Here is a 26861-nt window from a genome sequence, read left to right as displayed (position 1 = left end):
TGCAGTGGCTCTGAGGTTATAGCGGAGCATGTGGCTTCTCATTTTGCAGCACTCCCTGTGTTTCTGTGGTGATTGAGTATATTTTTTTCTACTGACAGCAACTGAAGGTGGTGATGGAGCCTTAAAAAAGGCAGTCTGGCATGTTCACAACGACGTCTGCAAATGCGGCAGGGCAGTACATGTGTTTATGAGCTTCTGGTCCTACACTATTGCCCTGCAGTGGAATCCACATGTCCCAGGGAATACTGGAATCGGCTCCATTTTCCCTTCATCCCCGAACAGTCACAATTGCACAGTACAGCAATTATTGGGATATGTGTCTGCTAAGGGCTGTTTTTCCACGTTTGGGTTGGGTGGCTGCTTCCCTCTGGGTTTCAGAGGTTTGTTTAACCCTCCGTAAGCCATGGCCTCAGGCAGACAGAGATGTGTGTGTTTGGGTGGGGGGGGGGTGACTTTCATATTTCTCTATAAGGTAGAGAGGACCCCTGCAAAGTTTGCCCGTCAATGACTTCCCTAGAGGTCAGATTAGTTGGACAATCTTTCACTTTCTTTGTGTTAAGGAAGGAATTTTCCTTCAGTTATTTGTGGTGTGATCAGCTCTCGGGTTCTCACTGATTTGGAACTCCGGAGATGGTAATGTGGGTGTTTTTTCTTCCATTTTGAGAGAGGCAAAGGAAACTCCTTATGATGAGAGAGAGGAGGAAGCTACCGAGCATCTGAAATCCTCTGTAGACAAATCCTCCCAGGAGGAATCCTGGGGTCCTGGCCTGTCTTAGACACACAAGACCACAGTGGGCTTCCTATGAGATGTGGTACACACCAGCCTGAAGTTGCTGCTGCCAGAGTCCTCTTCTACTAAAGTCGCTGGTTGAGTCCTTTCAACTACCAGAAATTCCCAAGTCCTTTCCCTTGCACCCTCACAAGAGGTTATGTATGTTAATTGGGCTCACCCGGAGAAGGTGTCTTCACCTTCAAAGCATTTTGCTCACCAGTACCTCAAGGATGAGGAATTATACAAGAAATGGGATTCTCCATTTGGGTCAGAAACTGGGGAGTCATTTTGTAGAGAAATGGCCTCAAGCTCTAGGCAAATGCCTACTTCCCAATTCTGCAAGACAAGCTGGACCCCCCCCCCCCCCCCCCCCCAAGTCATCCAGTTTTGAAGGCATATCCTCAGAGTGAATGGGCTCCCACACCTCCATGGGTAGAGGGGATGGCTATTGGTCTTTATGGCCTCCTGAACTCTGGAAGTTGTAAACGACTGGGTCTGTAAGGTGGTGTCTAGAGGCTTCAAGTTGGAGGTTTGCTGCTTCTCCAGGAGATCCTTCCTTTCGATTAAGTGGAACATCTTTATGACTGATGCCAGCCTGTTGAGCTGTGAAGGTGTTCTGGAAAACCTCCCAGTTTGTGGGTATGTGGTCATCAGTGGAGTAGATGTTGTGGTCTGTCTGCCTTTTGGGGTTTCTTGCATGGTGCAGTTGGACAATGCCATGGCTGTGGCATACATCAGTCATCAATGACAGACCGGAAGTAGTGCTGCTCAAAAAGAATTGGACCTGATTTTGTCTTGGCCAGATCTTTACACTCTTGCCCTCTGGCATGCACATTCCTGGCAAGGAAAATGGACAGGTGGAGTTTCTCTCCCATCAGGAGATGATTTCATGAAAATGGACTCTAGCCAGAGGTATTTGTACAGATTTGTCTGTGCTGGGGGACGTCAGACGTGGACCTCTGTGCCCAGGTTTAAAAGCATACTTGATAGGTTTGTGCCCCAGATCAGGTATCCTTTGGCACTAGATACCCTGCTACAGTATCAGCTCCTTGGAATCCTTGATCTTTGCCTTCCCTCCGCTTTTATCATCTGTTAAACAGGATAAAGGTGAAGGGCATTGCACCTACTTGGGCAAAAAAAATGTATACCGACCTTTTAAATCTTTTGGCAGATGAACCCCGTCGCTTCTTAGGCATATAGTGGTCTTCTTGGTGGCCATTACCTCGGCTATGCTTCGGTGGGGTTTCCTTTTTTTTTTTTTTGTGCAGTTTCCATTCACCTGATGGTGGAAGTGTAAGCTAAGTAGTCATGAATGTGAACTGTCCTGTGAATATGAATTGTCCTGTGATGTACTCCAAGAAAAGATTTTACAGGTAAACCAAAAATCCTAATATCTTGATTGTACAGGTCAGGACTTTGGGTGAGACCATGGGTTATATGCTGCTACCTTCTTAAAGTTATTGGACACTGAGAAAAGCTTTCCTTGAGAACCATCCCCCAGTGTACTCCTATAACCCTGCCCACTCCCTCAGGCCTCATTTCTTTCTAGTGTTCTTAGGTGTTAGAGAAGAATGTTACTCATTTTTACCAGTTTTTCTTATTTCACTGACACTGCTCTCAAGATCTTACTGCTTATGGCTCATTTTACAGAACATACAAAAAGGAAATAAAGCCTGCAAAAATTGAAAACGAGCAACAGATTGGAAAAGATAGCAGACCAACCCCAAAACATTCTTCAGATATATTAATAGTAAAAAGGTCCGGTCTGAGCATGTAGGCCCTTTACAAAATAATCTAGAGTGGGTGACTGGGAACAAAGAGAAGGTAAATTTATTAAATACCTTCTTCAGCTCTGTGTGTACAAAAGGAGCATGAGGGAGTTCTTGTCCATAATGGGCATGGTATTGACACAGCTCCAGATGATCTACATTGGTTCACAATTGATATCATCCAAAAATATTTAGACAGAACAAAGGTGAATAAAGCCCATGGACCAGATGGCATACACCCACGGGTCCTTAAATAATTGAGCTCTGTAATTTCAAAGCCATTGTTTCTAATTTTTAGGGACTCTTTAATGACTGGCATAGTACCACTGGATTGGTGTAAGGACAATGTAGTGTCAGTATTTAAAAAGGGGTCAAAATCTTTACCAAGTAATTATAGACCTGTTAGTTTAACTTCTATAGTTGGGAAGATACTGGAGAGTTTAATAAAAGACCACATAGATGAGTTCTTGCTGGCAAAAAATATTTTAAACAGACAGCATGGATTCATGAAAGACAGAAGTTGTCAAACAAATCGGATTTCTTTTTATGAGGAGGTGATCAAAACCTTGGACAGAGGGGTGGAGGTGGACGTGGTATACTTGGACAGAGGGGTGGCGGTGGACGTGGTATACTTGGATTTTGCAAAAGTGTTTGACACAGTTCCCCACACATGGCTAATGTGTAAGGGAAGTCTACGGGCTTGGAAAAAAATCCGTATGTAAATGGATAGAAAACTGGCTAAAAGATCGTATTCAGCGAGTAGTGGTTAATGATTCATACTCTGAATGGGTTGTCAGTGGTGTACCCCAAGGTTCAGTGTTGGGACCCTTACTTTTTAATATATTTATAAATGATATAGGGTCTGGGATTAAAAATCCCATTTCTGTCTTTGCTGATGACACCGAGCTGTGCAGTGGAATAACGTCCATACAGGATGTCTCCAATTTACAAGCCGACCTCAATGCACTGTTTAATTGGCAACTATGTGGCAAATGAGGTTTAATGTTGATAAATGTAAGGTTATGCACTTGGGGGCTAAGAATATGCATGCATCATACATACTGGGGGGGGTACAAGTGGGGGAATCAATGGTGAAGGATCTGGGAGTTCTGGTAGATCATAAGCTTAATAATGACATGCAATGCCAAGCTGCGGTTTCTAAAGTGAGCAAAATCCTCTCTTGTATTAAAAGAGGGATAGATTCCAGAGAGAGAGAGATCATATTACCCCGGTACAAATCATTAGTAAGACCTCGTGGAATATGCAGTTAAGTTTTGGCACCAGTTCACAAAAAGAACATTGGGGAACTGGAGAAAGTACAGAGAAGGGCAAACAAACTGATACGAGGCATAGAGGAGCTCCGCTATTAGGAAAGATTAGAGGAACTGAATTTATTCTCTCGAGCAGAGATTAAGGGGAGGATATGATCAACATATATAAATACATCAGTTGTTCATATAGTGAACTTGGTGTAGAGTTATTCACCCTGAGGTCATCAGAGGACAACGGGGCACTCTGTACGTCTGGAGGAAAATAAATTTAATCTCCAAACACGGAAAGGTTTCTTCACAGTAAGAGCTGTGAAAATGTGGAATAGACTCCCTCAAGAGTTGGTTCTGGCCAGCTTAGTGGATTGTTTCAAAAAAGGCCTGGATTCTTTCTTAGATACATAGAATATAACTGCATACTAACATTTATAGGTAAAGTTGATCCAGAGAATATCCGGGTTACCTCTCAGGGAATCGCAATGTAATTTTTTTTCCCCTGCAGGTACAAATTGGATCATGCTTTGCTGGGGTTTTTTTGCCTTCCTCTGGATAAACTGTGGGTGTAGGATTATAACTTTTTTTTTTTTTTCTTTTTATGGTTGAACTGGATGGACTTTTGTCTCTTTTTCAGCAAGACTAATTATGTAATTTTATCAGAAACCCGGAGCGAGGCCGGCCTGTAATGTTTGCAATGGGCACTGAATCCTGCGTTTGACACTTACTTTGGTAGATGGTGCAAAGTGAGTTAGCTGCAGGATGTTATACTAGTCCAGGACCAAGGTCCAGTCCTTTCGGCACCCAGACCCTGAATACCCCTTCAGTTGTTTGCCCACCATGACAGGTGAAGCCTGGACCTGGTATGAGACCAATTACATGGTTAGGATAGACTTTTTATTCTACAAGACAAACTGCAGTGCTAAGCACAAAAGTAGTTTTGAAGGCATAGGTTATAGGTTTGTTTTGCTCACTCTGCCTTATATTTTATGTTATTATAGTGTGTGTTATCAGGTCCGCCTGAAAAGCTGACTGTGGACTAATCCCCCACATATGCAGCTAATCCCCCACAAAGTGCTTCCAGCCAAGATCACCACGAGTAATTGCTTCCTGTGGTAACAGTCACAAATAGCCACTGCTGCCGACAGCTCCCCCTCCTTAGGAATTTCCTTGATTAATGCATCAAGGTGGCTACTCAAGAAAGGAGTTCTACCCTACTATACAAAATCATGCCTTCCTATTGAATGGGCTTACCGTACTGTATAGACATGATCTGTTTACCAAAGGGGGCATCATCATCATCGCCTGTAGGTTCTTCACCTCAGAGCAGACCCTCTAATGCGAAAAAAGGTTTTTGAGCAGTTCCAGTTGGCTTAAACCATCTTAATGCCACCACTGTAAGGCTTAAAGAGAGGCTTCACACACACTTCCAGTGTCTGCAGCCAGTGGAAATATGTTTACATTTCACAAGCCGACTGATAGCTTTTTAATGAATAGCTGCCTTTAACCAGTTGCAGACTCTGGGCGTTCTAAACAAGCTCAAAATATGGCTCCATTGTACACCGGATGTGTGCAGAATGTCCAGTCCTCCTGCCATGCTTCTGGGACCCCCCATCCCTGTACGCGGTGATTCAGCTTTAATTAACGACAGCTGCATTGCTGAATACAGTGAAGGTCCTGGCAACTGGAGCTGTCTGACCGTGTTTATCAACAACATTGCTCAGCCACATACAAAGGACGTTGTTTCATTTTGTATCTTTCAATTTATCTGCATATCAAATGGCTAAACTTCAATCTGTAGATGAAGTCATTTAAAGCAACCTGACAAGTATCCCTTACAAGGGCTCATGTACACGAGCAGCTGCTAAACTCGAGTTTAGGAGCTTTGGCAAAAAAAATGCCAAAAGCTCCTAAACTCAACTCCATAAAAACCTATGTGCCCATGTGCACATATGCTTTTAGAGGAGTTTAGCAGCTGCCGTGGTTAGGTGACGTTAAACCTCCCTCTCCTGAACGCAGAAGAATCGCGTTCAGGATAGGAATGTTTTGACCCCCGACCATGACAAAACGTGGCAACCGTGATTTTTCCACGGTTTTGTCACAATTTGCATTTTCCTGCGGTCAGGGTAGGCTTTTGTACATGGAGCCTTAACCTTAGTTTACTCTAATCAGCTCTAAATAACTCATTCACTTTTGTTCAAGTATAATTTCTCTGCTAATTTTTTGTTTTTATTTTATCAACTAATATTTAAACTTTTTTTGTTCATTAATGTTTTTTACACCTTTTAACATCTATTTACATGCAACTCATAAAAAAAAAGCTCAAAATTGAAAAAAACCTTCATTTGTAAATAACTGTTCAGTGCTTTGCACCAGAATCATAATTTTAATGGCGTCTTAAACAGAACAAATTACAGAATAAAATGCACACTTTTTATGTGTAGCAATGTGTTTTTTAAACCAACACTGCTCAAAAAAAGAAAAGTTGAGTTTTGTTTAATTTCATTATGTTTGTTTAAATATTGCGAAAAAAAATAATTGTTGCAGAACAATATTCACAAGAAAGAGCCCTGTTTGTACTTAATATAATGACAAAATATATATATTGTTTTTAAAGTAATGACCAAGTTATTGCTGAATAACTAGGTCCATATCAGAAATGTAAAAATTGATCTGGTCCATTAGGGATGAACAGGTGTGCGAGGCGAAGTACTTCTAGTCATTGGATCACTTTCTGTGGGGATGGAGACCTACGAACATCATTTTGCTGATCTCCCCTAGCTAGAATTAACCTGGAAATGTAAAACAAACTTCTGTTTCGGTGATGTGAGTTCCATTAGCTTTAGTGGAAGGCAAGTGAGGCATCCGGGGTCATTAGAGAACCTGTCTGAAAATTATTATATCAGATGGGAAACTTCTTGTCTATTGACAATTGCTACACCTTAGAGCAAAGGCCCTTTTATTTCACAGTGTACTTCCAAAATGTAAGAAAAGAGTCTCTATTGCTGTTGTCCCTCTGATTTCGTTTGTTGCATGCTGTGTCACAAAAGAGTATTCTGAATAGATGTGTCTAAGTTTGAGGTGTTTGTATCAAGAAAGGGATCTTATGTTAGGTTTAGAACAAACGTAAGGAAACTGAAGGAAGTCCTTTATACTGTCAGTCAAACATGGCAGGGATTTACAGCAAGTCCCAGAAATTATAAACAAGTAAGATTAGTGCAATTTTTTACATCACGCCATCTGCTGTGGTGAGGGTTTTACTGATGCAAAATTAATCATGCAACAGAACAACATTTTGAAGCATATTTCTAAGCCTTTGGTGCCAAAAAAGTATATATCATCCAGAGCTCAATGTGTAACCTGTTGTTCTCTAGACTTCAGTGCAGGAGCACTAGGAGCTGTATTCTAAGTGCTGGTGGCTCTGACTGGCTTTAGTGCAGGAAATGCCAGCTGTCAGTGACATTCACAATCCAGCACTAAGCCCATGAGCTAAATCAAACCGCTCTGCAACTTGCTAACCTGCTATATAGCGTGCTCTGTAGCACTATAGCATTATTTTTAAAGGGAAAGGATGGGATTTAACCTGGAATGTAATTGGTGCTCCTGTCACTCCAGCTTTCAAGTGTATATAAATCTACAAACAAAAATGGAATATATTGCAGCTTACCAATCTTATAACATGGTGGACTTGTGTTTTTTTTTTTTTTTATCTTCATTTTCAACTTGTGATCCAACCAGTCACACACTTCCTGTCTAATGGGTGTCTCCACTCCCCTGGTGGCGCAATAGAGATCCCTTTTGCAGCATTAATTCTGGGGCGAGGGTAATGTTAGATGCACTGGCAGATTTAAATGGACGTGACTGAAAAATTTAAAGCCAAATTTCAGCAAACTCTTCTAAAGCAGTTACAATAATCGTTTTTTTTCCTTTTGGGATAAAGGTTTTAGATACTTGAGTAAAGGCTGGCTGCTGTTCGAAAGTACCCCGTCAGTGGTAAATGGTGTTTGTCTCAACCCTCAAACTGCAATGTTTGCTGAACAGTTTGGTCAGTTAAAGGTGGTTGAAAAACAACTTACTGGCAGAATCCCTAGGTGAAAATAAAAGGATGAAAAAAGAAAACCAATTCAGCCATTACATCTTGTAATTGGTAAATTGCAATATATTAAATTTATGCTTTTGGGTTTAGATCTGCTTTCAAGTTTAGACAGGGCAGAACTGATTCCTGCAGCTCATACCCTGCAGGAATTAACATTTGCTTGGAGAAAAGCCTTAAGCCCTATACACACGGGTCAAATATTGTTTAAAATCAGCCAGTACAATAGATACCAGCCGATGTTCAGCCTGTGTGTACTGGTCCTTCTTTGACAGAAGCTGATCTCATGACTGGCTTTGGTGAAGCAAGCGTGCTGGAAAACCAGCAGCCCTGTCAGAACACATTACATAGCGGGGAAATCCCTGTCCTAACATCGATTAATTCGTACAGATACCTCCCCACAAGCTGCTCAGTGGGTTTTTGTTTTTTTTTTTTCATTAAGCCCAAACTTTGTGTGTGTACCTGGCTTTAATCCCAAAGTTACAATAATGTTGTTTAATGCGCTGTGTCACACTTCAGTTAGTGGGAGCAATGTCATTCAGAAAACTGACTTGATTTTACCTTTAAAATAGAACTAAAGGCAAATGGTGTTGTGTGGTTTTTTTTAATTAGTATTATTATCCAAGGGTCTTCTTTTGGGAGATTCAAATGTTACCTTGGATTCCACCTTAGATAGGCGCTAAGCCCCTTCTCACGACTTAATGCTATAGGAATGTATGCGCTTTCTTGCAGTCGGCGGGGCTGGCAGACGTTTGGAGGGAACTTCACCCAACTGAGCGTGACTTTACATTCTGCTCAATTCCCTATGACAGTTTTTGTAGAATTGACCATGTATATATGCATGTCCAACAGCTTGCCTTGGTCAGGCAGATATCTATCCCCTCCTCGCCCTGGTCAGACCATGATCCCTTGGTTCTACTGCTTGTCATCTCGGGGTCGATATGGTGCCCCTTTCACTGGCGCATTAACGAATCTTTGACCACTCGGGTCACCTGCCAACAAATAGAATCTTTCTTATGTACATATTTTGTGGAAAACTCGGGATTGGTCTCTTCGGCAGTGCCCCTGTGGGAGGCGCATAAAGCCACGGGGCAGGGCCACATCATACAGCTGGCGGCAGCTCAGAAGCGGGAGCGCCGTCTTTTTGATCTTCACTCTCTACTGGCCTCTGTGGACGCTTGTTGGAAATCGCACCCACCTGCGGGCCATAAACGCATGCAAGACGCTCTGGCTGCAGACTTGGACCTACTTGCTTCTGCGGGGGCTGAACGGGCCCTGTGTTGGACCAAACATAAATTTTATTCCTGTGCTAATAGGCTGGGTCCGATGCTGGCCAGGAAACTCAATTCTGTGAGGAAACCCCACAAACCGATCCGGAGGCTGTACCTCCAATCCCAGCAAATTGTTTCCCATTTCACGGACTTCCATTCTCACCTTTATGCTAAACTAGATCCCTTCCCTGTATTTCAGGCAAAGGCGTTTTTTCAAGATCTCCGACTTCCTGGATTGTCCGAAGTGGCGCAGATGGCCCTCAACGCCGGTGTAACTGTATCGGAAGTTCTTCAAGCTAGCAAACCTCTACGGTCCATCATGGCCTCAGGTCCTGGCGGCCTATCAGGTCTCTATTATAAGATATTTGTGACCCTGTTGGTGCCCTTCTTGGCTGATTATTTCAATGAGTTACGACAGGGCTCTTTGCCCTCTCCAGATGCGCTTTTCTTCCACCTTTTATATACCTTCTCTTTTACAACAGCTGTGTGTGTGTGTGTATATTTATTAGTGAAGGAAATAAGTGGTTGATCCCCTGCTGATTTTAAATGTTTGCCCACTCACAAAGAAATGATCAGTCTAAAAATCGAATGGTAGGTGTAATGTAACACTAAGAGACAGAATCGCAACAAAAAATTCAAAAGAAATGCATGTCTAACAAATTATGCACTGATTTACATGTTCATGAGGGAAATAAGTATTTAATCCCCTATCATTCAGCAGGATTTCTGGCTACCAGGTGTCTTTCATACAGGTAACAAGCTGAGATTAGAAACAGTCTCTTAAAGGGAGTGCTGCTAATCTCATTTTGTTACCTGTATAAAAGACACCTGTCCACAGGAGCAATCAATCATATTCCAAACTCTCCACCATGGCAAAGACCAAAGAGCTGTCCAAGGATGTCAGGGACAAGACTAGACCTACAGAAGGCTGGACTGGGCTACAAAACTATCGCCAACAGCTTGGTGAGAAGTGACAATAGTTGGTGCAATCATTTGCAAATGGAAGACAAAACAACTGTCAGTCTCCCTAGGTCTTGTGCACCATGCAAGATCTTACTTCGTGGAGTTTCAATGATCATGAGAACAGTGAGGAATCATGCCAGAACTATACGTGAGGATCTTGTCAATGATCTCCAGGCAGCTGGGACCACAGTCACCAAGAAAACAATTGCTAACACACTATGCTGACCAGGATTGAAATCCTGCAGTGCCCGCAAGGTCCATCTGCTCACGAAAGCACATGTCCGGGCCCGTCTGAAGTTTGCTGCTGAACATCTGAATGATGCAGAGGACAACTGGTTGACAGTGTTGTGGTCAGATGAGACCAAAATCGAGCTCTTTGGCATCAACTCAACTTGTCACGTTTGAAGGAGGAGGAATGCTGCCTATGACCCCAAGAACACCATCCCAACTGTCAAACATGCTGGAAACATTCTGCTTTGGGGGTGTTTTTCTGCTAAGGGAACAGGAAAACTGCAGCGCATCAAAGGGACGATGGACGGGGCAATGTACCTTGAAATCTTGGTTGAGAACCTTCTTCCCTCAGCCAGGGCATTGAAAATGAGTCGTGGATGGGTGTTCCAGCATTACAATGACCCAAAACACACGGCCAAAGCAACAAAGGAGTGGCTCAAAAAGAAGCACATTAAGGTCCTGGAGTGGCCTAGCCGGTCACCAGACCTTAATCCAATTGAAAATCTGTGGAGGGAGCTGAAAGTTCAAGTTTCCAACGTCAGCCACCAAACCTTAATGACTTGGAGAGGATCTACCAAGAGGAGTGGGCCAAAATCCCTCCTGATGGCCAACTACAGGAAACGTCTGACCTCTGATTGCCAACAAGGGATTTGCCACCAAGTACTTAATCATGTTTTGTGAAGGGGATCAAATACTCATTTCCCTCATGAACATGCAAATCGGTGCATAATTTTCGACATACATTTTTTTTTTGTTGCTATTCTGTCTCTGTGTTACAATATACCTACCATTCGATTTTAGAGTGATCCTTTCTTTGTGAGTGGGCAAACATTCAAAATCGTCAGGGGATCAAATACTTATTTCCTTCACTGTGTGTGTGTGTGTGTGTGTGTGTGTGTGTCTCTTTTGATTCTCTATCCTGGGAATGTGTCGTCTTGTTGGGGCTCTTGGATCCAAGCCTTGTGTTCTTCCCCTTTCAGCTTTGGTTAAATACTCTGGGTATTTCTCAGACCCCTTTCCTATTTGGCGAGGGACGAGACAGGGGTGCCCCCTGTCCCCGGAGCTCTTTTTCCTGATGCTTGAGCCGCGCGCTTCGGGCTGACTGTATATATCGGGTGTTCCATATGTGAGACAGGAATTTTAAGTTGAACCTTTTTGTGGATGATGCCCTCTTGACTCTCACTAATCCCCTGACGACGCTCTCAAATTTGCAGCAGGTTCTTGCACGCTTCTCCTTGATTCCGGATCAATTTGGATAAGACTGTCACTCTCAATATTACTTTGACCTCAGGTTTGGTTTCGCACCTACAATCCCACTTCCCCCTACAAATGGGCTTCCTCTTTGAATACCTGGGCATTCGCTTGACCCCCACCTATGGCTCTTTGCTGCAAATTATTATCCATTGCTTCGCTGTGTCCTTTCTTATGCACTCCTGGCAATTTCCGCACCTATCTTGGATAGGATGGGTTAACTCGGTGAAAATTACCATCCTGTCTAAATTGTTGTATTTAGCCCTCCCAGTTCAGGTTCCTCCTCATTTCCTTCAATTGATTCATGATTATTTGATTTCGTCTGAGCCGTTTAGGCGCCCCAGAGTCTCCAGGAATACGCTTTTTGTCCACAGACTCCAGGGAGGTCTTGGGGTGCCTAATGTAACTAAGTATTATCAGCCGAGCCAGATTGCCCCACTGTCTATGTCGCATGCTTCCTCTGACGTTCCGCTCTGGGTCCTGCTGGAACTACCTAATTGTGCCCCTATTGCGACATCGACGCTTCTATGGCTTCCCCTGCCCTGCGTCCTATGACACTTAGTCTAATTTTGCTCCAGGGCCTACAAATGTGGGACTCCGTACGCTACTCCAGTGGCTTGATGTCACCTTTTCTACTTTTTTCCTCCAAATTATTAATAATCCTCTCTTCCCGCCAGGTTTGGATCAACCAAGGGTGTTCTCTTGGTGAGAGGCCAATGCTTTTTCACAAGTGCAACACTTTTTGACTTCTCAGACCTTCCCCCACCTGAAATTCTCTTCGGGAGTCACGGGATGTTCCTCTAGTGGAATTTTTCCGCTACCTCCAATTGCGGCGTTGGCTGACCTCACTGCAGGGCACTTCCGCTTCCCCGTATCAGAAATCTGCCTTTGAACAGCTTTGCCAACAGCTTCCGGGCGCCCTGGGCCTTATTTCCCTACTTTATGCATCTTTGAATAGGTGCTCAATGCATACTTCTCTCTCTTATATCCAGCAGCTGTATAGTCGCTCAGATCACCTTTACCGTGTAGGGAATCTCCTGTAGAAGATGGTACAAGGATCATAGTTGTCCATGATCCTGGTCTAACCACCTGTGTGTGTGTGTGTGTGTGTGTGTGTGTGTGTGTGTGTGTACACTGCTCAAAAAAAATTAAAGGAACACTTTTTTTAATCAGAGTATAGCATCGTCAATTAAACTCCTGGGATATTGATCTGGTCAGTTAAGTAGCAGAGGGGGTTGTTAATCCGTTTCAGCTGCTTTTGGTGTTAATAAAATTAACAGGTGCACTAGATGGGCAACAATGAGATGACCCCAAAACAGGAATGGTTTTATAGGTGGACGCCAGTGACATATGTTCTCTACTTTTTTATGACTGTTTTTCACTAGTTTTGCATTTGGCTTGGGTCAGTGTCACTAATGGTAGCATGAGGTGATACCTGGACCCTTCAGAGGTTGCACAGACAGTCCAACTCCTCCAGGATTGCACATCAATATGTGCATTTTGCCAGGTTTTTTTTTTTTTTTTTTTTTTTTTGTTTCTCCCAACACAGTCTCAAGAGCATGCAGGAGATTCAAGGAGACAGGCAGTTACTCTAGGACAGCTGAACAAGGCCGTAGAAGGTCCTTAATCCATCAGCAGGACCGGTATCTGCTCCTTTGTACAAGGAGGAACAGGATGAGAACTGCCAGAGTCCTACAAAATGATCTCCAGCAGGCCACTGGTGTTAATGTCTGTCTCTGACCAAACAATCAGAAACGTACTTCATTAGGGTGGCCTGATGGCGTGACGTCCTCTAATGAGCCTTGTGCTCACTGTTCGGCACCATAGCACTTGATTGGCATTTGCCATTGGACACCAGAATTGGCAGGTCCACCACTGTCACCCTGTGCTTTTCGGGAGAACGTTATGTTGTCTGTAACATCGTTCAGCATGACCGTTGTGTTGGTGGGCCAGTGATAGTCTGGGGAGGAATATACATGGAGGGACGCATAGACCTCTACAGACTAGACAATGGCACCCTGACTGTTATTAGGTATCAGGATGAAATCCTTGAACCCATTGTCAGACCCTGTGCTGATGCAGTGGGTCCTGGGTTCCTCCTGTGCACGACTATGTCCGACCTCATGTGGCGAGCGTATACAGGCAGTTCCTGGAGGATGGAGGAATTGATGCCATTGAATGGCCCCCATGCTCGCCTGACCTAAATCCAACAGAACACCTCTGGGATATCCTGTTTTGCTCCATCTGATGCTGCCAGGTTGCACCTCAGTTTGTTCAGGAGCTCAGTGATGCCCTTGTCCAGATCTGGAGGAAATACCCCAGGACACCATCCATCGTCTCATTAGGAGCATGTCCTAACATTGTCAGGCATTCATACAAGCAGGTAGGGGCCATATAAAGTACCATTTTGAGTTGCAGCAATGAAATTTCAGCAGAATGGACTAGCCTGCTGCATCATTTTTTCCACTTTGATTTTTGGGGTGTTTTTGAATTCAGTCCTCTCTAGGTTGAGAATTTTCATTTCCATAAATCGGTGGGGCATCCTTACACTCCTAACACATTACCCAGTCTTGGCCCACAATTTGCAGCTATAACAGCTTCAACTCTTCTAGGAAGGCTGTCTGCATGTTTTATGAATGTGTCTATGGGAATGTTTGACCATTCTTCCAGAAGCACATTTGTGAGATCAGGCACTGATGTCGGACAAGAATGCCTGGGTCGCAGTCTCCGCTCTAATTCATCTGAAAGATTTTCTGTCTGGTTCAGGTCAGGACTCTGTGTAGACTAGTCAAGTTCCTCAAACTCACTCATCCATCCATGTCTTTATGGACCTTGCTTTGTACACTGGTGTGCAGTCATGTTGGAACAGGAAGGGGCCATCCCCATACTGTTCCTACAAAGTTGGGAGCAGGAAATTGTCCAAAATGTCTTGGTATGCTGATGCCTTAAGAGTTCCCTTCACTGGAACTAAGGGGCCAGGCCCAACCCCTGCAAATCAACCCCACACCATAATCCCCCTCCACCAAACTTTACACTTGGCATGATGCAGTCAGCCAAGTACCATTCTCCTGGCAACTGCCAAACCCAGACACATCCATCAGATTGCAAGACCGAGAAGCGTGATTGGTCACTCCAGAGAACATGTCTCCACTGCTCTAGAGTCCAGTGGCGGCGTGCTTTACACCACTGCATCCAATGCTTTGCATTGTACTTGGTGATGTAAGGCTTGGATGCTGCTGCTCAGCCATGGAAACCCATTCCATGAAGCTCACTATGCACTGTTGTGCTAATCTGAAGGCCACACGAAGTTTGGTGGTCTTTAGCTATTGACTCTGCAGACAGTTTCATTTTACTTGGCCTACCACTTTGTGGCTGAGTTACTGCTGCTCCCTGTTGCTTACACTTTGTTATAATACCACTAACAGTTGACCGTAGAATTATTAGTAGCAAGGAAATTTCATGAATGGACTTATTGCACAGGTGGCAACCTATCACGGTATCACGCTTGAATTCACTGAGCTCCTGAGTGTGACCCATTCTTTCACAAATGTTTGTAGAAGCAGTCTGCATTCCTAGGTGCTTGATTTTATACACCTGTGGCCATGGAGGTAATTGGAACACCTGAATCTAAAGGCCTGGATTTTTTCTTAGATACACAGAATATAACTGGATACTAACATTTATAAGTAAAGTTGATCCAGGAAATATCCGATTTGCCTCTTTGGGAGAACAGGAATTTTTTTTTCCCTACAGAAGCAAATTGAGTCATGGTTTGGGTTTTTTTTTTTTTTTTTGCTTTCCTCTGGATCAACTGTGGGTATAGGATTATTACTTTTTTTTTTTAAATTGGCATTTTCGGTGATGACAGAGGACAATGTCTAAAGAAGATTTGCATTATGGAATGTTGAGGGTTTTTTTTTACATACACAAAGACTTTTTGATTAATATTAATTGACATTTATGATTGTTTTGCATTTTCAGTGCTGGCACTTTCTTTTTTTCTATTGTACTTTATCCAGGGGGATAAGGGGTTCCAGCAGCTAAGAGGAATTATAATTAAGACATCTGCCTTTGAGTGCTGGATGATATAAATAATAAGAGTGGTATAGCTGATTGTTTTCTCAGAAAAACCTCAGATTCCATCCTGTCCACTGTTTATATTCTAGGCATGAACATTTGGCAGGGAGACTCGCAAAGGTGTTCTAGTGCCTGTTTCATTTAGGACATGCCACATGTAGACCTTCTGGTGTTAAAGTTCAACAACAAACTGGACAGGTTTGCCTTTCTTTAGCAGAAGCATTGGATGCTCTGGTGGCTCCATGGGATCAGAAGAAACCCCACAGCCTTTCCTCCCCAATATTACTTCTCCGCTACACAGGATCAAGATGGCGGGCATTTCTGTAATCCTTTTAGCTTCAGATTTGCTGAGGTACTGCTACCGGATAGAACTCCTGGAGCATGCTATGTGGGCTCTTATAGATCATCAGGACTTTTTTTTTTTTTTTTTTTTTTATCTCAAAGGCCAATTTATCATCCTACTTCCAGGTCACTGGCTTAAACTGCATGGCTGTTGGAACACAGGTTCAGAAGGACAGGGGCATATCTGAAATGGTTATTCCCACAATGTTAGAACTTGGAACTCTCTTTTGCAAAGTGTGTCACTATATGTGGAACACATACTTCGCCTGGTGTGAGGCTTTCACCCTAGAAATTTTTTTCTCGAGTCAAATGCTCTGTTACCTTCAACTGGAGTTGAACCAGAATTCTGCTGGCTTCTGACTCCTACATTAAAACCTTTTTTGTTCTAGGTGTCTCTCGTTGTCCCTCTGTGCACTAACCTGGAAGGCGGAGCTCTGATGTGCTGGGGGGGAGCACTTGGATGCACAAGAGACAACTCTGATGTTAAAAGTGGACTCTGATGTAGGGTGGGAGCTAATGCTATGAAGAGGGAAACGCATGTAAAAAAGGAAGGCTCTGATGTGATGGAGGCTTTTGCTGTGAGGGGCGAATTCTGATGTTTGAATTCTCAAGTGAATCCCCAAATTAGAAACTACTGTATGTTTGAGGGCTAGGTGGCCCACTTTTTTTTATTGAAAATGAAAACAAATTTCAACACGCAGTTCCTTTTGCAGGGGTTTCCACCATCAGTTCAAAATACAAAAGTCTTTAAGCCTCCTAGTTTGCTTTTGCAGTGCTGCTGCTTAGACTGAAAGCTTAGTCCTCTGGTATGGTCCCTCAGATCTCCTAACAGCACCCCTGTGCTTACGTGCTCCCTCTGCACCTCTCGCAGCTCTTTGTGGATTTGCAGGTCCTTTCTGTTCTAGTCCTCATTCTTAGGGCCTCTTTTCCCTCAGACTTCCCCTATACGTGGCAGGCATGCATTTTTTTTTTTCCACTAGCTGTGTCCTGTTGCAGAGAGTTCCCTTCACTTCCAGTCCCATAGCCAAACAGGAAGTTAGAGGAAATCCCTGCAAATTAGTGGAATCCCTTGGGCCCCCCCAGGTTACCAGAACTAGAGTCCCCATTGGAAGATTTCCCCTCTTATTTTTGTGGGGACAACCCAAAATCTTGGGATTTGCTTTTACTTTCACTTTCAATGATAACGGTAAACAGGAAAAATAGAGAGGAGGAATCTTCCCAGGGACACAGCAATAAAAATGGACAGGTGTTCTAATCCTCTGTATCCCAAAAACGTTCTGCCTTTAGTTATGGTTTAAGGGAAAATGTAACGTATATGTGTGTATATATGTATGTGTATATATATATGTGTGTGTGTGTGTGTATATATATATATATATATATATATATATATATATATATATATATATATATATATATATACACACACACATGCATATTCGTGGAGTGCCTGTTCCCTTGCTGGAGTGTCCTGGACTCTGTCCCTGGGAACCAATTAATGCTACACTCCCTGAAAAAGAACTGAGGTTACCGCATTCTACACTTTTTCATCTTTTTCCCACTATAAATACGAATATATGCTTTCCCCACTGTATCACCACAGTATATCCAAAAAGGGATGTGAGGCTGGATACTGACTCCTGAGCTAAGTTGGATTTGTAGTATACAGTAAATTTAGATTTTTTTCATACTATGGATAACACTTTTAGAACGTTCAGTGTGCATGAGGCCTAAAACCTGGAAGCTGATTGGTTTCTATGCAGAGCTGCGCCATATTTTGCACACTGCAGTTTTAGTAAATAACACCCTCGGGGTATAATTTTTAAGTTGAATCCGCTTTTCTTTAGTGGGCATAACTGAGAAAGTGGTTCAGGACTACACTCTCTCATCCAAACCTCTTCTGCAATATTAAGAACATCCAATTTTCATTTGAGTATTTAATTTGTATAGTTTATGAAATTTCAGAAATATCATATTTGAATAGTAAGTAGAGGTCAATTTGTTATGTTCAGAAATAAGTAACCTTTTCTCTAGAGAAAGCGGTTGCAAACTACACCCGTCAACTCCAGTTGAGCTGCTACTGCTTGGTAAAGTTGGATATAATGGAAAAACCATGTATTCTGCTGAAAAGCCTCAAATGACTTAAAATTGGATCCTAAATAAAGCTGGTGGAGGTATTTAATACCAAATGTGCGAGATATATTTCTCCCAAGAATCTACACAGTTTTGGACACAACACACCTCTATGTGTTGGTATTTGTGAAGTTTCCAATAATATTCTGGGTGGTTTTGGACCTCCGAAAGTAGTTGGGCTCTTATCCTCTTCAGAGAACATTTTTTTTGTGCATCAGCACAGGGGTGTTCAAGAACGCATAAAGGAAACAAAGTAAAAATATAACTTCAAATATATTAATTCTACCCAAAAAAATTTAAATGGTAACCTTGATCAGGACAGAAGAACCAATTTAAAAGTTGCTAGTGTAGCAGGTTTTTTTAAATGTTGGTTAAATAATGTCCATACTTTGTACAATAATTGTTTTTTGACAATCCTTCATTTAAAATTTTCATACATTGCTTTTAGGAAAATGAATTTTCAATGGTATGCCAAGCCTGCTGAGTAAGTTTTCAAGATTTGTAACCATCATGGAGGAAAATAAGATGCTAGAAGCAGCTCCAGAAAGTGGGAGTAAACCTCCATCAACAACCCCTGCTTACTTTGTAATCTTACACCAATCACAGGGTGATAAAAAAGAAAGGATACTTGTAGCCAATCGGGATGCATCTGCAGTTGCACCACTTGTCCAGCCTGGACCGCATGAATCAAAGTCTAATACCTTTCTGTCAGCTGATTGTATTTCTGGAGGAATTACTGTAACCCTGGATAACAACAACATGTGGAATGAGTTTTACCGCTGTAGTACAGAGATGGTATTAACAAAGCAAGGAAGAAGGATGTTTCCTTATTGTCGCTACTGGGTATCGGGTATGGACCCTTACCAGAAGTACATCCTTGCTATGGACATCACTCCATTGGACACTCACAAATACAAGTGGAATGGCAAGTGGTGGGAGCCTGGTGGGAAAGCAGAGCCGCATGTACTAGGAAGAGCGTTCATTCATCCCGAGTCTCCATCAACTGGGCAGTACTGGATGCACCAACCTGTTTCCTTCTATAAGCTGAAGTTAACCAATAATATTTTGGACCAAGAAGGTCACATCATCCTCCACTCTATGCACCGCTACTTGCCAAGGCTACATGTTATCCCTGCTGACAAGGCCACAGAAGTAATACAACTTAACGGACCTGATGTTCACACCTTCACCTTCCCACAGACGGAGTTTTTTGCAGTGACCGCATATCAGAATGTTCAGATTACCCAACTAAAGATTGACTGCAATCCTTTTGCCAAAGGCTTTAGGGAAGGGACTATGGTGGGGCGGCCTTCTAAAGAAGGGAAGCCTAAGAGTTTTGCACAAGTAAAAGATTCACCAGATAGCAAAAAGTTAGAGCATGATGATCCAGAAAGCACTGAAAAACTAAAAGAGTCTCTTTCATTGTCTGAGCATTCTGATGCTGACACTGAAAATGAATCTTTCATTGCCAAACAAGAATTAAAGAGTCTTCCAAATTCTCAGAGTACAGTCCTACAGAATTTACTTCTGAAACTAAATCAACTTCACAGGTAAATGGAAAGCATGTTCTATATTCTTTCTTAATATTCTAAAAGTATCAGCCTTTTTTAAAGAGACTGTCACCAAATTAAATATTACACATCAAAGCGCATACAAACAAATCACATATTTTAAATGGTCACTTGCAGTGCTTTTTACATTTATTTTTGTTCACTTGCAACATGCCTTTGAACTTTCTATGAAAATGTATCTAGATAATTCCCTAGTACAGGCCCCTTCCTCTTTGCACGTCATAGTCCTCTTCCTGTCTGAGAGTGCCTGACCACTCTGTGCGTGCAGCTTCTCCACCCCTCACCTCACTATATACCATGTAAGGCATGAGTAACAACTTAGACTCTGCTGGGGCAGCTGATGGAACATCCAGGATGGTGGTTCCTAGCAGCAGTTTCAGGGCTTTTGAATATCTACACAAGGCGGCTTTCAGAGCTAGATACACTAGGGAGTATGTGTTTCTCATTGCAGGTCTGTGATTGTGGCGATAAGTGTTTTGGCCTGCTGCATTGAAGACCGAAGCTTTCACACACAAAGCAGTGGTTTTCATTTGCAGGCCAGACCGTTTTTAGTTTTCCTTTACAGCTCTGAGTTTGTAAAAGACCCCCCCCAAACCATACATTTTCTGAAAGCACATGACCAGTGGAATAAAAAAGAAGGTGCTTCTGATTTTTAAGGCCCTGTGATATTTGTACTTCAAACAATATTTTCATTAAAAATACACTAAAATCCTTATTGGCAGATAAAAACAGCAAATTTTAAATCCTAATAAATTCCAAGTACATATAAAATCTTAACCTGTACTGAGTTAATAATTAACAAATATTTATTTTTAAATTGTGCCTTTTTGCGAAATGGTGAACATCAAACGTACGTAAAATTGTAAATTGCTAAATTTCTCTAAAAATCAGTAGGTTTTCATTTTTGTGAATAAATCGGAGTGCACTAAATATAAGTAAATACAAAAATTATTCATTTAAAATGATGTCCGTGATAAAAAAATAATATTTAAAAGTCCAGCCACCATCACAAAGTAATTAAACAGTTCTGAAATCTTGTATAAGTCAAACACCGTGCAAAAAAAAAAAAAAATCCACCACCGAATGAAATGGGTACACTCACCAGAGCTCCATGCTGACCAAATTATAAATCAGCAAAGATAGCGTTTGCTCTGGGAGCGATGATCAGCAGAAGTAATCCAAACTGGGAGCAATATACTGCAAGCAGCCAATCAGCACAATACGGAATAGCCTTAACAGCAGGTAGTCATCACGTCTCCATACCATAGATCATGTTCAGGGAATCAAAAAAGGAAATCATGGTGCAGTACGTTTAAAACCGTATTGTTTTATTAAAACGTCAGAAATGCACTCACAACAGGATGTCTAGCCGACACCAGCAATGACAGCCTCAAAAAAGCAGGGACGGAGCCTCGCTCACCACGATATCACAGCCGACAGTAATACGAGAAGCGTCCTGACGTCACATCCAAAAGAAGCCCCGCCCTACTAGTTTCGTCATCCGACGTCCTCACGGGGCGGAAAGTTTCTGCCCCGTGAGGACGTCGGATGATGAAACTAGTAGGGCGGGGCTTCTTTTGGATGTGACGTCAGGACGCTTCTCGTATTACTTTCGGCTGTGATATCGCGGTGAGCGAGGCTCCGTCCCTGCTTGCTTTTTTGAGGCTGTCATTGCTGGTGTCGGCTAGACACCCTGTTGTGAGTGCATTTCTGACGTTTTAATAAAACAATGCGGTTTTAAACGTACTGCACCATGATTTCCTTTTTTGATTCCCTGAACATGATCTATGGTATGGAGACGTGATGGCTACCTGCTGTTAAGGCTATTCCGTATTGTGCTGATTGGCTGCTTGCAGTATATTGCTCCCAGTTTGGATTACTTCTGCTGATCATCGCTCCCAGAGCAAACGCTATCTTTGCTGACTTATAATCTGGTCAGCATGGAGCTCTGGTGAGTGTACCCATTTCATTCGGTGGTGGATTTTTTTTTTTTTTTTTTTTTTTGCACGGTGTTTGATTTATACAAGATTTCAGAACTGTTTAATTACTTTGTGATGGTGGCTATACTTTTATATAATATTTTTTTATCATGGACATCATTATTTTAAACTAATAATTTTTGTATTTACTTCTATTTTTTTTTTTAATTTAAAATATTTATTTTTCAAGTAAAACAATACACATTTCCATAATGGAAAATATAACATTACAAATTCTCATAAAACACTAATTTCGTATCATTTACATTTTGTCCCCATACCTCCCTTTCTTTCAACCCTCCCACCCCACTACATTATACCCCTGACATCTGTCTGATCGACTTGTATCTCATATCCTCTGGTTACCGAGGTTTGAAAAAGGAAAAGAAAGAGAGAAAGGCTAGTTATTATATTTTCTCCTTTTCCTTATCCTTTCCCCCTTTTTTCCCCTGCTTTCTTCTTGTCCTCTCTTTCCCTTTTCTTTACGCTTACTTACTCAGTACCTTCCTTTACCTTTACTTTGAACTCCTCCCATTTCTCCCATTTCATATGATATGTCACCATCCTATCTTCCTGCATATAATAAAGTTTTTCCAATCTAGCAATCTGGTCCACTCTATTCATCCAATCCTCTTCCCTCGGTGCCTCAACTTTACGCCAAAACTTAGGAATCAGACTTTTTGCTGCATTTAGGTAACACAATATACCCAGTTCTTTATATTTATTTCCAGATAATATTGAATTATGGACAAGACAGGTTTCAGGGTCCAATCCTATCTCCAATCCAGTGATAATCGTGATTTGATTTATAACTTTTTCCCAATATATTTGTATTTTTGGACATTCCCACCATATGTGATACATCGTGCCCAACCCTCCACATCCTCGCCAACACCAAGGTTGCTTCTCCTCCCTCATTTTGTGCTCTTATCACCGGTGTAACATACCACCTTGTCAAAGATTTAAAATTCATTTCCACCTCACGCATACTAATATTTTCGTGTACCATTCTATATATTTTCCTCAGTGTGTGCTCTTCCCACTCCACTCCTAAATCCTTTTCCCATTTTTCTATATACTTTAATTTAAACTTACTATCTAAATCCGTGAGAGCTTTATATGCTTTAGCAGTGCTGTGTTTCCCATCACCTCGGTCTTCTAAAAATTTCTCAAATTCATTCCACTCTTTCCTAGTTCTAAGGGGCTTCGTCAATTTCTCCACAAATTGTTTTAATTGATTATACCTCCATATATCTATCCTAGTGAAAATCCTTCCCTTTTCAAATCCTCCACTGTTCTTAAGTTTACCCCCTCCATTACATCTCTCAGCTGAGCGTCTTCCTTCATTATCCATCTACCTGAAATTTCCTCTTTACCTGGGGGGAAAAAATCTGAATTTCTTAGTGACATTAATAGTGAAGTATTTACTTCTATTTAGCGCACTCTTTGATTTATTCACGTTTTTACTTTTTTTTTTTGGCTAGGAGTGCAGCTTTTGTTCTATTTAGTTTGTGACGCTTTTTTTCTCTATTTCTTATATTAGGTTTTCATTTTTCCCTTACAGCTTTTAGAGTTTGTAAAAGACCCCAAAAACCATACATTTTTAGAAAAACATGACCAATAGAATAAAAAGAAGGTGCTACTGGGTTTTTATGGCCCCGCAATATTTGTGCAAATGTTTCTCAAATCAATATTTCCACAAAATCACTAAAATTCTTATTTGTACACACAAATCTAACGTAGCTTACAAAATTCCTACTAAGGCCTCATTCACCTGGGGTGTACTAAAGTGTATGCCTATGTAGAGCTGTGTTTACCCACACAGGAATGTACGGGTGTTCTGTGCAGGCAGTCCCATTCATGTCAGTTGGGACGCAGTGGCTGCAGGGACAGATCTGACTCGTGCGGGTGTAGGTGCATGTCCCCAAATGCATGCATTGTGAATTCAGGGACATACACCTACATGGATGTCAAGTTGGGAGCAGTGGCTGTGTCTATGCAGCTGCTGTGTCCCATTTGACATGAATGGGACTGCCTCCACAGGAATGCATGGAACATCTGTGCATTCATATGCAGCTGCTGTGTCCCAACTGACATCAATGGGACGGCCTGCATGGGGATGCACAGAACACCCATGCATTCCTGTGCCGCTAAACAATGGCTCACTGTAGTATGACCTGTGTGAACGAAGCCTTAGGCCTTGTTTACACTTGTAGTTGGGGGTAGCAAAAATGTGCACTTGAGCTGCGTTTCTGCAGCCTGCCAACCACCCCCATAAGCTGCAATAGGCAACGGATGGGGGTGTTTACATGCTGCGGCCACGATGCTGCACATTGCGTCTGCTACAAAGTTGACCTGACTTGTAGTGATGTTGCTTTCCAAACGCTACACATTGAAGTCAATAGGAAAGTGCTGCAATGGCCCCTCAACTGTTCGCAATGCACGCGGTTGCAGTGCATTTGTCTGCAAAAATGGGTTTCAAACAGGTGGTGAGGAGGTCTTGAATCGCTCATTGCCTGTCAGTGGCCTCTGAAGCAAGATCCCAAAGGGCTTCAGTGGCACGGGAGATTTAGACGCATGTCTAAATCTACCCTTTCTATGTTTTTCTATTTTTGCTATTTTTTTACAATTTTATTTATTTACTTTTTTAGAAATTTTTTGTAATTTGTGAGGAAGGGGGCTTTGGATAGTTATCAGGGATCTAAACGAACCCCTAATGTCTTTTTGAGACAGAGAAAGGGACTGAAGACAGTCCCTTCTTCTGCAACCTGAGCTGCACTGTAATGAATGAGATTGGAGTCTATATAGAGACTCCATTCACAAACTGACACATCGTAAACACAGTTTACTATTCAGTCATAAATGAACAGGGTGATCGTTACCGATCACTTTGTTCACTCAGGGAAAAAAAGGTGCTGGGAAAAACATGTCTCCATCCTGACACTCCACTCTTCAATCTCCTGGACAGCAGCTGCATCCAGAGGGGAGGGGTGGAGGGGACGTCAGCTAGCACAGCTGCATGGGGGGCCACTGGGCATTGGTGAGTGAGGGACGGGGATGTGCTGAAGGGGGTCCCAACAAGTGGGGAGTGTGAGCATTTAACACTGCAAATGCCGGTATGAGTGGGGGGGGGGGGAGTCAGCAATTGCATGGGATCCACAGGGATCCGCACTGGCTAGGAGAAGGGGAGGTGATGCTGGGGGGAGGGGGGGGGGTGTAACAGTGCAGACATGTTAGGCAGGGCAGAAGGGGAGGAAGCAGCGGGTGACAGGTAAAGAGGCGGCGGTATCCATAAGTTTATGGTCACTTCAGCTTATCGCAGAAGAGATATGTAGGTCTCTACAGTGTACAGACGTGGCCTGCTGTGTAGACCTGGCAGCGAAAGGGTTAATAGGGTAGAGCAAAGTGGTGCTAACCACCAGCAGCCATTGAGATTTCACTGCGTTTTTCACATAATGGAATAAAGTAAAGCTAAAGGGTTAGTTATTACTTTTTGGACCTAACTAAATAAGTCTTAAGCCAACCATAGATGGTTTGAACCATGTATGGGCGGGCTAAATGTACCCGAGCTGATCAATCAACTTGGGTACAGCCAGCCTTTTGGCTTTTACATGCGATTTATTGCTAGCGACTAATATAGGTGTTAGCCGTAATCACTGTGCTCTCCTGGCGGGGTGGCTCCTCCTGCCAGGACAACAGAATGACTCAGCGGCATGGATTCCCCCTCCTACACTGTGTTGATGGGGGAATCAAGTGATTCTTTCCTGCAACCCATGGTTGCAGTAAAGAGAATAGCAACGTCTATGGCCAGCTTTAGAGGGACTGGATATTTTTACACTAATAGTGACCTGACAAGATATTCTGTAATGTTTATAGGATACTAAATAGTGGCTTTAAGGTTAATACCATTACTGGTTAACAGTAAAAGTGTTAAAGTGCTAATGTCAGGGGAAAAAAGGGAATATCAAAGAATAAAAATGTTGGGGGTCAACATTTCTGACATTAACCACTTGACTCCCAGGCCAATTCTGATACTTCTGTCATACATGTAAAAATGAGCATTATTTATTTTTTTTACTAGATAATTACTTAGATCCCCTAAACATTTAACATTTTCTGAAAAGAGAGGTCCCGAAGAAAAAATTGTTTTGGTTTTTGCATTTTTTTATGTCACATGATATTTGCACAGCAGTTTTTTTTTTTTCAAGAGCATTTTTTTTTTTTTTTTTTTATAATAAACTTTTAATATATTTTAGTTCACACAAACACAATATAATATCCAATTGTTTAGTGAATTAAAAAAATTCTGTTATGCTGAGTAAGTAGAGGGTACCTAACGTGTCATGCATGTTAAATGGTGGCAAACCATGGTACGTAAAAATTTAATTAGATGAAGCTTTAAAGAGTAACTCCACATTTGTTGCGAAAAAAACATTTCCCTCTTGGTGATCAATGTACATTGCTGGGATCTTAACAAACGTTGCAGAATCCTACCTATTATGAAAAAAATTAGCTGTTTGTTTGCATCCATGTGCAGAGAGAATATGTATGGTAGTGACTTCATAATTCTCAGTCAGCTGCTGTACCTGCAGTGCTCTAATGCAGAAAGAGTCTTCATCACTTTTTTAGACGTGATTTCCCTTTGGGAGTATCTCACCAAAAATTAATTTTTTTTCCAGGTGATGCTCAAAATCTGACTTGTATCTTAGTATAGACTTCTGGGAAAATCAGTAAGCCAATCACACAAGCCAAAAATGGCATGTCCGTGTACATAACACCTCCCGGTAGCCATATTGCATTGCATTTTACAGAATATTACAGCACTGCAGATTGAAAAGGAAATGTAATTTTAATAACATTCTATTACAATATGACTTGTGTTGCAATTTTATATGATGGAGAGAGAGATTTTTTTTTAATTTGCTGATTTTTATTCTCACAAAAGTGGAGGTATTTTTCAACAGGCTTTACAGGTTACCAGTTTAGAGTTCAACATTAACTAGTGCTAGAATTATTGTGCTCACTCTGACATTCAAGGAAATAACCAGCGTGTGCTGTGATTCCCATTTACATATGCGTGCGAGACTGGCATGCCCATTCATATTTGTGTGTGGGGAAGAGGGTACTTTAAATTTTTTTATATACTA

General features: G+C 42.1%; 1 protein-coding gene across 5 annotated transcripts in view; it reads left to right on the top strand.

Moving 5' to 3' along the window:
- The window catches only part of MGA (MAX dimerization protein MGA), a 161336-nt gene that overhangs the window by 7024 nt on the left and 127451 nt on the right, over positions 1-26861 (top strand). For all 5 annotated transcript variants that reach the window (XM_089686914.1, XM_089686916.1, XM_089686913.1 and 2 more), the window contains exon 2: positions 18613-19714. In XM_089686914.1, the coding sequence (XP_089543040.1) occupies positions 18633-19714 (1082 nt within the window). In that variant the 5' untranslated portion in view covers positions 18613-18632. The remainder of the gene's footprint in view (positions 1-18612; positions 19715-26861) is intronic.

The sequence above is a fragment of the Staurois parvus genome, unplaced genomic scaffold (assembly GCF_062004578.1).
Source record: "Staurois parvus isolate SC_StPar_1 unplaced genomic scaffold, SC_StPar_1.0 ptg000414l, whole genome shotgun sequence".
Lineage (NCBI taxonomy): Eukaryota > Metazoa > Chordata > Amphibia > Anura > Ranidae > Staurois > Staurois parvus.
Note: the sequence above shows the minus strand (reverse complement) of the source record. Positions and strands in the feature narration are given on the sequence as shown.